Source organism: Miniopterus natalensis, chromosome 5 (assembly GCF_054644295.1).
Source record: "Miniopterus natalensis isolate mMinNat1 chromosome 5, mMinNat1.hap1, whole genome shotgun sequence".
Taxonomy (NCBI): Eukaryota; Metazoa; Chordata; class Mammalia; order Chiroptera; family Miniopteridae; genus Miniopterus; species Miniopterus natalensis.
The window spans coordinates 61,811,758-61,823,948 of NC_142085.1; the positions used below are offsets into that span (position 1 = coordinate 61,811,758).

Below are 12,191 nucleotides of genomic sequence, written 5' to 3' on the forward strand. Positions count from 1 at the left end.
GTTTAGCCTGCCCAAGCACCACCGACCTTAACCTTAACTTTTCAGTTCCTGTTTTATAAGAGCTTATAGTAAAAAAGGGGTGTAGATATTAAACAAATAACTACGGCAGTATGACAAGTTCTGCAAGTATATACAAAGTGTGGCAAAGTAGGTTTACAGTTGTGAGCATGAGAAACACAGAGTTTATTCTTATATTCTTATTTATTAATTATTGTATTATTTTCCATATGAGCAACTGTAAACCTACTTTTGCCCCACCCTGTATTAGGAAGCAATCCTGGAAATAATCACAGAGGAAGGGGCTTCTACCCTGTTTATGAATCTTAGTGAGAGTTTGTCAAGTGCACAAAGTGGGGGGGGGGCGTATATTCTAGGTAGAGGGAACATATCATGGGCATGAAATAGCACGATAAGGCTTGTGGGGAGTGGGGAGGCCCAAAGCCATGAGTAAGCTAAAGCATAATTAAATTTCTGTTTTAGAGGGATCTCCTTTGTGTCAGTATGGAAGGTGGATTTAGGACTGGGGGGGCCTGGGTATGAGGTCAAAGGCAGAGATACCAATCAAGAGACTACTGTGATAGCCCAGGAAAGAAATGATGAGGACTCCTCTCATTTTGTATTTTATTCAAAACTCAAAGGCTCCCTAAGCTTTTCCATATAAACTGCAAGTAGCCCAAATCCTGAAATGTGCTTCATGTCTCTGACACTAGCCAGCTTAAAAGGATACACAATGAATAATCTGTTATCAAGTCAAGTTGCAAGAGAAAAACATTAGCACGAAACTGCAGGCTTGGACATTGCTTTGGCTCCCGATCAATTGGCTGAAACCCATCTCTGGTAATGCTTTGATTTCCCTGGCTGGAAAATCCTTACACTGTTATTTAGATGAGTGAGGATTTCTTTCGGATTCGCAATGCATGGAAATAACATAAAAACGGAGGCTTTGCACTTTGAGTTTAATTCTCAGTGTTCTGGCTCTAGTATCATGGCCCAATACCCACCAGTAGGAGGCATTGTCTAAACACGATTGGGAAATTTTCATTCCTCAGGAATGACATTGTTTCCTTCTCTGGCCCAACAGAGTCTGAGAAGGAGGATTGTCGCTTCCAGTGAAGGAAGAGCTCCACCCTCGGCCAGGCCACAGCTGCTCGGCCAACAAATAAGGGCAAAGCATCTCCCCTCTTTACTTGTCTCCAAAATGGATGCTTTCAATGGGATTTTAAAATTCATCCTGCACCAGAAAACTGTTATTGGCTACAGCTTCATGGCCCTGCTGACCCTGGGAAGTGAGCGTCTCTTCTCCCTCGTGGCATTTAAGTGCCCCTGCAGCACCGAGAACGTGGCCTATGGGCTGGTGTTCCTTTTTGCTCCTGCCTGGGTTTTACTGATCCTCGGATTCTTTCTGAACAACAGGTCGTGGAGACTCTTCACAGGCTGCTGCTTGAATCCCAGGAAAATCTTCCACAGAGGCCACAGATGCCGCTTCTTCTATGTCCTGGGCCAGGTCACTCTGAGTTCATTGGTGGCTCCAATGATGTGGCTCTCTGTGGCTTTGCTCAATGGCACTTTTTATGAATGTGCCATGAGCGGGACAAAAAGTTCAAGACTCCTAGGATTGATTTGCAAGGACAAGCCCAAAGAGTGCTGGGAAGAGCTTTACAAAGTATCATGTGGCAAAACCAGCATGACAGCCATGGACAGTGAAGAGCTGAAGCTGTCCCTGCAAGCCCAGTCTCAGGTAAAAAAAAAAAAAAAGGGACAAACTTGCTTTTTCCTCCCAGCTTGAAGTTTTCTCACAGTTGTCCTTGAGCCAGGGCCGAGTCTGAATTCTGCTAGGACAGTTTGATGCAAAGTGGAAACTGGAACGTGATGCAGTGTTAAGATAATCTCTGGGAAAGCTTTTTAGAGGTTAGATGGCTCGGTAAAATTGCTGATTGAATTGTCTTTTCCATTTCTGAAAAGAAAATAGCCTCTGGGTTCTGTGTACGTACATACTTAAGTACTTTAAAACTCTCTCTGGGTTGACTTTATAAATAATGCATGATACTAACTCATAATTGAGTGTTAAAGCCAGAGCTGTAATTAGAAATTACTGCCTTCTATCAATTATTTATTTCCTAACTGGTTTCTCAGAAAAAATAAAACACCCCACACATGTAGCATTCATCTGTTAAAATATAGTTGAACCAAATGAGCTAATACTTTGCAAAGTTGCAAGTAATATAATTAATACCAAGATTCCCTTGAGTGATTTCTGGCAACTTCTATCTCTATGTGTAAATATTGTCAGGCTTGAGAAGAGTTTCCCAGTTGATGGAGGAATTGGCAGTCTGTAAGGAGCCTGCAGTGAAAAGGGGTCATATTCTCTAGGGAGGCTATGCCTTCCGTTTTTTGTGCTGTACAGCTGAAGAATAATACATTACTTTAGAAGCTCAAGATTCGGGGCATTGTTTTATTTAGCAGAAGGAAATCATAGCTTTACCTAACTGACGTAGGGAAGTAGCTTGTCATCCTTCCAGGTACATGAGCACAAATCCAGATGTGAAGCCTTGCGCTGGCCTCAGGAAAAGACTGAATGCCTACTTGTGAGTAGAAGGAATTGCATTCCCAAAACCCAAACAAGCAATTAAAGTAGATAAACAGATGCATAATTGCTCAGCAGTGCTACTTGTTTTGGAATAAATGCACTGAAAAGAGTATAATTTTACTTTTTCAACAAGGACTTACACATCAAGGCAAAGTCTGTTTTTAAAATCCTGCATTCCAAAGCTGGCTGGCAGTATTGCCATACGCTTTTCATAAACCGATAAGCCTGAACACACCCCAAAATCTTTTGTGTAATGCATAAAGTGCATCGGAGATAAAAACAGGCTCCCAGACGCCTTCCTTCTTTTGTTGATTGAAGGTATTAATTCCAAATGTTATGACACAATGAGTGATTTATGATTTATGTCCCCGGGCACCAGGCTCCATTCAGTTAATGCCAGGTCCAAACACTTATCACTGTGTGAGCTCTTCTCTAAACACGAGCACAAAGAAATCATGCACATGCTGCCATAGCTTAACATGGGCACCGACCTGTTGCCCTTTCAGCAGAATGAAAAGAGCCTGGGGCTGATTCCTGAGGGATGCCGCATGAGGCCTGTGGACAAGGCAAGCTGTATCAACAGCAGGTGCTCACAGCCCAGATAAGCAGGAGCAACAAACAGTCCCGACTAATGGCTGGGCACGTGGATGGGGCTGAAAAAGCGTCACATCCGTAGGTGGGGCAGAGAAACAAGAAATCCAGCTGCGCGGTGCTCTTTTCTTCAGGGAGGTAGAGTGTAGTAGTGGCAAGAACTTGGCCTTTGAGTCGGCTGGCCTTGGGTTTGAGTCCTGACTCTACCAGTCACCAGCCACATGACCTAGGGCTAGTGATACGGCCTCTCTCAACCCCAGATTCCTCTAGTTGGGGAGTAACACCTACCCTGGAGGTTGCTGGAGGGTATAGAGATAATGGACCTAAGTGGGCATGAGGCTGCTGGCACACGGTAAGTGCTCTAAATTGATGAGAAAACTGCCAGGGTTTGAGGAGGAGACTCATGCAGAATGGGACACTAATGAAGGCTGGGGTGGGAGCATCCACCATGTCTAGCTAGATTCTGGGTACTGTGAGTTGGGGAAGAACTCAGTGCTCAGTGCTCAGGTGAGAGCAAGGCGATACTAGGCTCATTTCCCGGGGCAGGGGGAAAGGGAAGTCTGAAGCTGACCAAATAGCTTAAAGCTCAAGCAGAACTGGCTCGGATTCTGAGGTGAGATGGCCTCCTGGCCTTCAGGAGGCCTGGCTGTGGGGAAAGAGGAAGGTAGAGGTCAGAGGAAAGAGGGAGTTCTGAGCTGGCCAACCACAGGTCAGGAGAATATGGGGACATTCACGCGGTGGTGGCTGTGTCTCACTCATTAATCATGACAGACAGAGGCCGTGAGTTTAATAATAATGCTTCTACAAACACATATGCATTTGGAAAGCAGCAGCGAGTGGTAACAGCTCACACCTACTGAGTGCACATGCACGGCTACATCAGCTCATTTTAATCCCCAAAGCTACCCTCTGAGGTGGGGAACCTCCGTTTTACAATGGAGGAAACTGAGGCGCAGAGAACAGCCACCGTAAGGGGAAAGTTGAGATTTGAACCCAACTAGTGCCAATCCAGAGCTTGCATTCATGAGGAGTCTGAGACCTTCTCAATGACTCCCTGGTCCGAGCCAGAGTGTGAGAACTACGTGTGTAAAGCATTGGAGCGTATTTGTAGTTCTGTTACGGTCTGAGTGGTTCACTTGCAGAGTTTTGTTTCTATTTTCAAATAGTCCAATCTGCTGAGAAACACCAAGGGTCATTTCACTGACATGTCAAGAGAAAGTCTGAAAGACCTCTTTAGTTTTCCAAATATGAAATTAATTCTAATTATCAAAATATAATTAGAACAACAAAAAAGTTTAGAAGACAACTTGAACTACTTAGACTTCTGTTTTCAATATTCAGGAGGGGGAAAAACCCAGCTGAACCAGTCGGTACTCAAAGAAGAATTTGTTTTTTCTAATTATCAAAATACAGAACCAATAGTCCTGAAAGTTTGGAATGACTGTAATTTTTTTCTCAGCAGTCTTTCAATTCTTACAGTTTCAGTTTCCTTATTGTATTATGCCTGATTCTATTAGTCATGGATAATGGGTAATGATATTTCTCTCAGAAAGGGTTGCTGCTCCTTGCAAACAATAGAACTTGGGAAAATTCTGTCAGTAGCCACATATGTGCATTTATCAATGCCTGGAAACGCATGGCTAAGGAACTGCCATTTGCTTGAAGGATCACATTTACCCATGCATAGAATTTTTTCTCTGATAGCTAATGCTATTTGAGGGCTTGGTTTACCTGATTCTTGGATAATCTGTATTTTTTGCTTTTTTCCATTTGCCTGCCTTCTGGTTATTTCTTTGCATATCAACAATGATGGGTAGGATGGAGAATAATTAGGTAACTCTAACTTTATTTTGACTGCTAAAAATGTGTTGTTAAAAAATTAAGATGAAGAATTTCAACTGAGATATGGCAATGACTGTGGTTTTAATTTCGCCATACATTTCCCAATAATATCACCCCAGCTCCCTGAGAAGTGGCTTTGTTTTTACATGTCCTCAATACTTCTTTCTTTCTAAGATTCTAGGATGGTGCCTGATTTGTTCAGCATCTTTTTTCTCTCTGGTCACTACTTGTTACGCTCGCTGTCGATCTAAAGTTAGCTACCTTCAGCTGAGTTTTTGGAAGACATATGCGCAAAAGGAGAGGGAGCAGTTGGAAAATGCTTTCCTGGACTATGCCAACAAGCTGAGTGAGAGAAATCTGAAAAGCTTTTTTGAAAACAAGAGGCCGGAGGTCTTCCCCATGCCTACTTTTGCTGCCTGGGAGGCTGCTTCAGAGCTGCATTCTTTCCACCAAAGCCAGCAATACTACAGCACCCTGCACAGGGTAGTGGAGGATGGTTCGGAACTTGGCCCTGAGGAAGATGAGAACACAATGGTCCTGGTGGGTTTGGCCCACACTGTGTAGCTCATCCACCATCCTTGACTCATGGTGTCCAGGAGTTCACTTCTGACAGCTTCTTCCCGCATCAACAGCTGCCTGTGAATATATGTGTTTTCTCACATTTTCTGTTTCTTTATAAGACAAAAACACCAGGGGAAGCAGCTTTGCATCTCCCAAGTGCAGACCATGTCAGGATGTGCTCAAACGGATGCTGAGTGGACTGGTCAAGGATGGCAACCAAGGTGCTCTTGCTTTGGGGGAGGGTTGGGCTCAGTGTCTTCAAGTGCTAAGATTTTTATGATTTGACAGCAAGACTCATGCAAGAAGGTCGCCACTCTGTAAATATTGGTCATGGCATCTGAGGGCAGAAGTGGTGAGTTGTGAGTGAGCCAGATACTCTCAACGGACTACTGTACACAGTGAGATCTGTAGTATAGTCAACAAAAAACCTTGTCCTATAAATCTACCCTACAGCCCTTTAAAGATGTATGAAATTCTACCATCTGAAATTCACTTCCTCAGAATCTGAAGACATCAGTTCTCAAAAATAATACATTGAAAGGATATAATGCCTAAAATCCCAACCTTCTCACATATTTCCAATGTACAATGAAAGTATGCCCCTGCAAGCAGGGCTGTATTAGGACTATTGTGGGCTCTAGGTGCTTTTGCCTTAATGGACCACTTTCTACATTAAACACACACACACACATACATTCATGACTGTATTGATATAAAGAAAAATATATGAATATTATATATTAAAATATTTTTTCAACCCAAAAGTTTATTTATTTTCTTCAGATTTTAAAATAAATTAAAAATACTTTTGGGTCCCTACAGGTATCATGGCCCTAGGCACAGTGCTCACTGGGCTGAATGGTTAGTCAACCCTGACTGGACGTCTTGGGGAGCTGGCCTAAGCAGTATTGGTGTAAAACTGTGTTGCAGTTTTGTTTATCAGAAATAGTGCAAATTTTGCATTCTACTATGTAATATATCCCAAATCTCTGAATGGGATTGGTGTTTAAGGAAGAGGCACATATTATGCTGTGGCTCACACCTTATATCACTGAGAGTCCTTGTCTCTTAGTTGGAGAATCCTGGGGATGAACCCCTTAGTACCATGGAACATTATCCCAAATTGGGGAAAGCCCCCTACAGGTATAAGACATGGAACATATCCTGGGAACGTGGAGGTGCAGGGTCAAGTAGGGGTGTGTGTGTGTGTGTGTGTCTATGTGTGTGTGTGTGTAGGTGGGAGAGTGGAAGGTGGGGACTGTGAGGTTGCCACAGTTGAAATATTATTTGAATTTCAAAGAGTGGTGCTATCAATGTTTTGACAACTTGCTCTCAAAAATAAAAAGCCCCTGATTTAAAGTGTTCACCAATTTCTATGGTACAATTTCAAGTTACCAAGATGATGTCACTGAATGCAGAGTTAGGAAGAGATGCTGCCCATGGGCTTTCTTGAGCCAGTATGAATTTTCAAAGAAGGTTTTACAGCAAGCTTTTTTTTCTTCTTCTCACTTATGTTGATTCTAGCCAAACCAACTTTGGCGCATCTTTGGTATACGTGGGTTTTACTTTAATAAAACCTAACCATGGTGAATTAAATGAGGCTCAGTGGCTCCAACTGAGAGGCGAAGTCTTATTCATCTGCTCTTGAATCTGGCCGTCAACAAACCAACAGAATGTAGCAGAAGTGAAGCTGGATTGTAAAAGCTTTACAGTTTACATCTTGGTCTGTCACAATGCTCAACCTAGTGGGAGCCAGCAACAGTGTAAAAACTCCGATCACCCTGAGAAACCCCTCCCCAAGCTCTGAAGAAGGAAGAGAGAGAGAGAGTTGGTCAGCCCCAACTGTCCCAGTCCCTCTAGCTTAAGTGCCAGGGGTGTGAGCGAAGAGACGTTTTGTACGTTCCAGCCTCAGTAGACATGACGTGGGGAAGAACCAGGGAGTCCACCCAACGGCCAGAACAAATAACCCAAAACTATGGTCCTCGAGCAGCCACCCCAGGCATCTAGACTTTTGAGCCACCCCATCCGAGGCTGCAGACATTCTATTATGTCCTGTCTAAATCCCTGGCCCAGGAAACCATGAGCTTTAATAAATACTTGTGGTTTGTTTTTTTTAATACGTTATTTTAAACTACCAAATTTTGGGGGCACTATAAGCAAAAATAGAGTAAACACTAATATATGAAAATTAGGATTTATTAAAAGAGAAATTCTTTACCATGGAATAGTATCCCAAACTGGAGAAAGCACCCTGCAGGTATAAGACATGGAACATATCCTGGGAACTTGGAGGTGCAGGGTCAAGTAGGTATTAAAATTTTTCTCTTTTAGTGAATTGGATTTATACATAGATTTATATAAAGATTCTCCTTATGCACAGGACTTTTGTTAATATTTTTTCCTCTAGGTTCCAGTTAGCACTATATCCTTTATGGCATGACTTGACTGATGTTTTATAGGAGTCTCTGAATAGCTCCACCAAAGCCTGAGATTCATTTTTAATTATTTCTGGTTAAATTTGGTTTGAAAGGAACACACTGCCGTAGGTTAAATTCTGTTTAAAAGAAACATATTACCAAGAGGAGTGACATAGTTTTAGTCATTAGCACCTAAGACAAAACGGGAGTGGAGGGTGTGGGGTAGGCGGGGCTTGAGTAAGAGAAACAGGCTGGTCTCGTGTTCCTCAGAGTGTTGCCTTCAGACAGTCCGCGTTAGCGTCACCAGGGAGCCTGTTAGAAATGCAGAGTCAGATCCGATCCCAGACTTTGATTCAAGTCTGCAGTTTAACAAGATGTTGGGTGATTCTATGCAGCTTAAATTTTAGAAGCACAGAGCAGTGGTTCTCAAACTTTAGTACAAGTGAAAACCATCTAAAGGGCTTGTTAACAGAGTGCTGAGCTCCACCCCTCAGTGTCCATTTTGGTAGGTCTGGGTTGAGGCAAGGCAATTTTCATTTCTAACAAGTTCTCAGGTCATGGTGGTACTGTTGGTCCAGGGATCACATCTTGAGAACAACTGCTCTAAAGCATAAAACAGGTCACGCTGGGGAAGACAAGCTAGAAGAAAGCCAGAATATTGGGCTCCATCCTAGATCCACTGAATCAGACATCTTCACTATGAAGTCATCAACCTATCTAAGAACATGGGATGTCTTTCCTTTTTTATTCCCATTTATTCAAGGTTACCTTTTGTCTTTAGGAATATTTTAAAGTTTTCATCACGTAAGTTTTGTAACTTTCATGTATCTGTAGGTATCCTTTGCTGCTATTGTAAATGGTTTCTTTTTTCCATTGTCCTCTAAGTGATGTTATTTGAGTGCTTGAAAATGTTATTGCTTTATGCATATCAATCGTATACCTCTCTACTTTACTGATTCTTACATATTTTTGTAGAGCTTTTCAGAATTAGAAAATAAGCATTTTGCAATCCCTAATGATAAAATGGATCTAGACAATAAACAATGAATTCTAAACTAGTAGGTAAGAGCATGATGGGGTAAGAACCGTGCACCTTGAAACCACTCATCTATCCTGGAATCTCTAAAAACGAGACAACTGGAGGTTATGTGCCTTCCAATATGATGCAATGCAAGAGTAAGTATACATAGTACAACCTGTGCAGTGATTTTCCCCCAAAAGTGAAATAGGAATCTGATCAAGTATTTAGACCTAACTACTAGTTTACAGGAAACATGGGCAAGAGAAAACAAGTTGATTAGCACCATGAGGAAGCAACCAAGTAAATCTAGAATATAGGACATTCAATTTGACATATGACTAATGGCATAAAAAGGGGGAATAAAAGAGACATAGAAGTTATAACAATAGGGAGCAACCTGTGGGTCTAATTTGTATCCTGTTTCAAACAACCAGCTAACAAGATATCTTTGAGATATGTAGGGAAACGGGAATGGGCATGAAACGGGTTTTAGATGATTTTAGAGAATTATTCATTGTGTTATATATGATAATATCATGATGGCTTATGTATTTTTAAAGTCCTAACCAGATAGAGCTGAATATTGAAATATTTATATGTGAGTTGACAGAATGTACAGATTATCTTTAAAATATGTTAGCACACAAAAAAAGGGGTAGGAGCTGAAAGATGAAAAAGACAGGCAAAATATTGATACTTATTGAAACTGAATAGTTGGTACATGGGACTTATTACATATTCTCTTTACACTTGTATATGCTTAAAATTTCTCATATTAGTTATGCAGTAAAATAAATTGTACACTTGCTTCAGTTATTTTGCTAGTTTTGCCAATCAACTCCTGCTTGCCTGGAGATTATCCTCTAGTATCATTCTCAGTAAAGATTCTCAGGAATGCTATTCCCTGGACTCTTACATATTCAAATTATTGGCCTGTTCTATATTTGAAGGGCAGTTTAGCTGTTTCACACTTTATCTTTTTGAGAATATTTTGCATTATTCCGTTGTCTTTTTTCATTAAAGTTGCTAAGGAAAAATTCAATGTCATCTTGATTTATTACTAACATGACGTTTTTGGTTATATTCTCACAGGATTCTTTATCTTTAAATTACAAACATTTTCTTTTGTTTCAAGAGAACAGAGATTGTGAGTCCCCTCCCCCCCCCCCCCTTTTTGTTGCTCTATATGATTTTCAAGAAACCTTATGGTTTTGGATCCAGAACTAAGCCACTGCTATGTTCCCATTGGAATTTCACTAATTTAATAATAATTCTTTAAGAGTCAATTAACTTTGTCATAATTCTTGTTTCACCTATCCCGACCCTCTCCTTTCCCTTTACCTTCCCATGCAACCAGAATAGAGTCAATACCTAATTTCTTGACATTTGCAGCCTCTCACCTATGAGGTAAATGGCAAGGAGCAGTGGATCTGTATATGCATCTCTTATATGGAAGCTGCAAGAATAAAGATTGTTCCCCTTTGTGCGGTTGCTGCCTTGATTGCTATATACTCAACACAATCCCATCATTATCCAACGATCCTACAAGAGCCCAGGCTGCCTTGAGGAGCTGACACAAGAGTCTGGCTACAATTCTAATCCTTTCTAGCAGTGGCTTCTGACTAAGCCTTAATGAAGCCCAAAATGTGTACTGAGCCAGAATGAAGTTTAAGGAGAGACAAAAGGGCAAGCTGGCTGCTGAGGCTGGAGCTTGAGCACAGAGAGCAACTCCAGAGGAGGCCGGCATCACTGGTAAGCAAGGCAGGTGTTAGTGGCTTTGGAGTTATTCCTTTTGGAATAGGATTTTGATCAAGAGCATTGGGTTAGTTTAATCCATTTTATGGGTTGGAACATGCTTATTACACATAAAATGTCATATTTGAATCTGGAAAGAAATCTGCTTTTAGGCAGCTTAAAATAACATTTTCAATATTCAGTTGCTTATTAAAATTGAGTTCTGCAGAAAGAATACTTGTCTAGTTGTAAAAAACCATATTCTAAATTTTGCTCTTCCACTGAGGAGGAAAGGCAGAATGAGTGTTTATGATAACCTATTACGTGCTGGATACCCTACATATGAGTTCTATTTAAAACTCACAAGTATACTGGGAAGGAGTTATTACTGTTTCTATTTTTATAAATAACACTAAAGTTCAAAAAGGTTAAGGTTAAGCCACAGGTAAGTGAAAGAGACTAAACTGCACCTGAATTTATCTGACTCAGCTTCTACCACATAAAAGGTTGCATGATGTCGATGTATTCTCAAATGTTCATTTAACCATAGAAAGCACGTTTCCTCATTTTTAAAATCAAAGTCTTAGATTAGTACACCTCAGAGTTTCTTTCAACTCTGTTTTTCTGAATCTTATAGCCAGTAGCACATGAATTACCAGTCAACTGGCTTCTTGCTGCACTTCTGGAAATCAAGGTCTATCTCCAAGTTTCCTGGCCTCTGTCTGCTCTTTCCCATGCTGCACAGCTTTTTCACCTTGGGCTTCTAGATATTTGGGACAGTTGTGTTCAAACTATGCTTCTAGTTCATTATATCAATAAGGTTAACTTTCTATTTTATTTCCTTAGATAAAAATGACAATTAATAAGTTTTCAGCAATAGAAAGTTCATAAAACATCTAGACTAGTCGCCAAACTTTAATTTTTATATCTTTTAGTGCCCATATTTCTGTATGTCCATATGACTACCTATCTTTTTCTAGTTTCAGATGTACTGATCCTACAGTCACACCAATGCCAGAGAAAAACCTTTAAAAGTTTTAAGTTGCAGTGAAAACTGAGATTAAAAGGGGGAGATAAGTTAATTATCACATTCTCTGTATCATTTCAAGAAATAGGATAAAATAAGGAAAGTCTAAACTCAGATGATATTTTGTAATTTTGTTTAAGAACAATACCTTAAAATATATGCATCCTTTGGAAGAGTAGTTAACTTATAAAATGCTTACTAATTGCATTGCAACAACATTTTATTCCTAGATTTAACATAAAGAAATGTACTTCTGCAATAATAATGGTTGCTGATGGAATCAACACAAGATTATTTCTCCCAGGGTTTTTGCAGGTGTTTGTGTCATGGGAGGAAACATGAGGGATTGTAATCAGTGTCTGAAAAGGATTTGCTTCCTTAAACAATTAGATAACTATGAGTAGATCTCAC

At 40.6% G+C, this 12,191-nt stretch overlaps 2 protein-coding genes across 2 annotated transcripts in view; one reads left to right on the top strand and one right to left on the bottom strand.

Moving 5' to 3' along the window:
• Nucleotides 1-12,191, bottom strand: part of TRAPPC3L (trafficking protein particle complex subunit 3L) — a 41,062-nt gene that overhangs the window by 7,548 nt on the left and 21,323 nt on the right. The window lies entirely within an intron of this gene.
• On the top strand, nucleotides 1,199-5,693 carry CALHM5 (calcium homeostasis modulator family member 5). The gene is made up of 2 exons (XM_016198698.2): nucleotides 1,199-1,738; nucleotides 5,195-5,693. Exons 1-2 carry the CDS (start codon nucleotides 1,199-1,201, stop codon nucleotides 5,582-5,584), a joined length of 930 nt encoding a protein of 309 aa, XP_016054184.2. The 3' UTR covers nucleotides 5,585-5,693.

Excerpts from the sequence above, each read along its gene's own strand:
- CALHM5 (XM_016198698.2), top strand. The coding sequence starts at position 1,199 with ATGGATGCTTTCAATGGGATTTTAAAATTCATCCTGCACCAGAAAACT. Across the intron at positions 1,739-5,194 it reads CCCTGCAAGCCCAGTCTCAG|ATTCTAGGATGGTGCCTGAT; the intron begins GTAAAAAAAAAA and ends TTTCTTTCTAAG.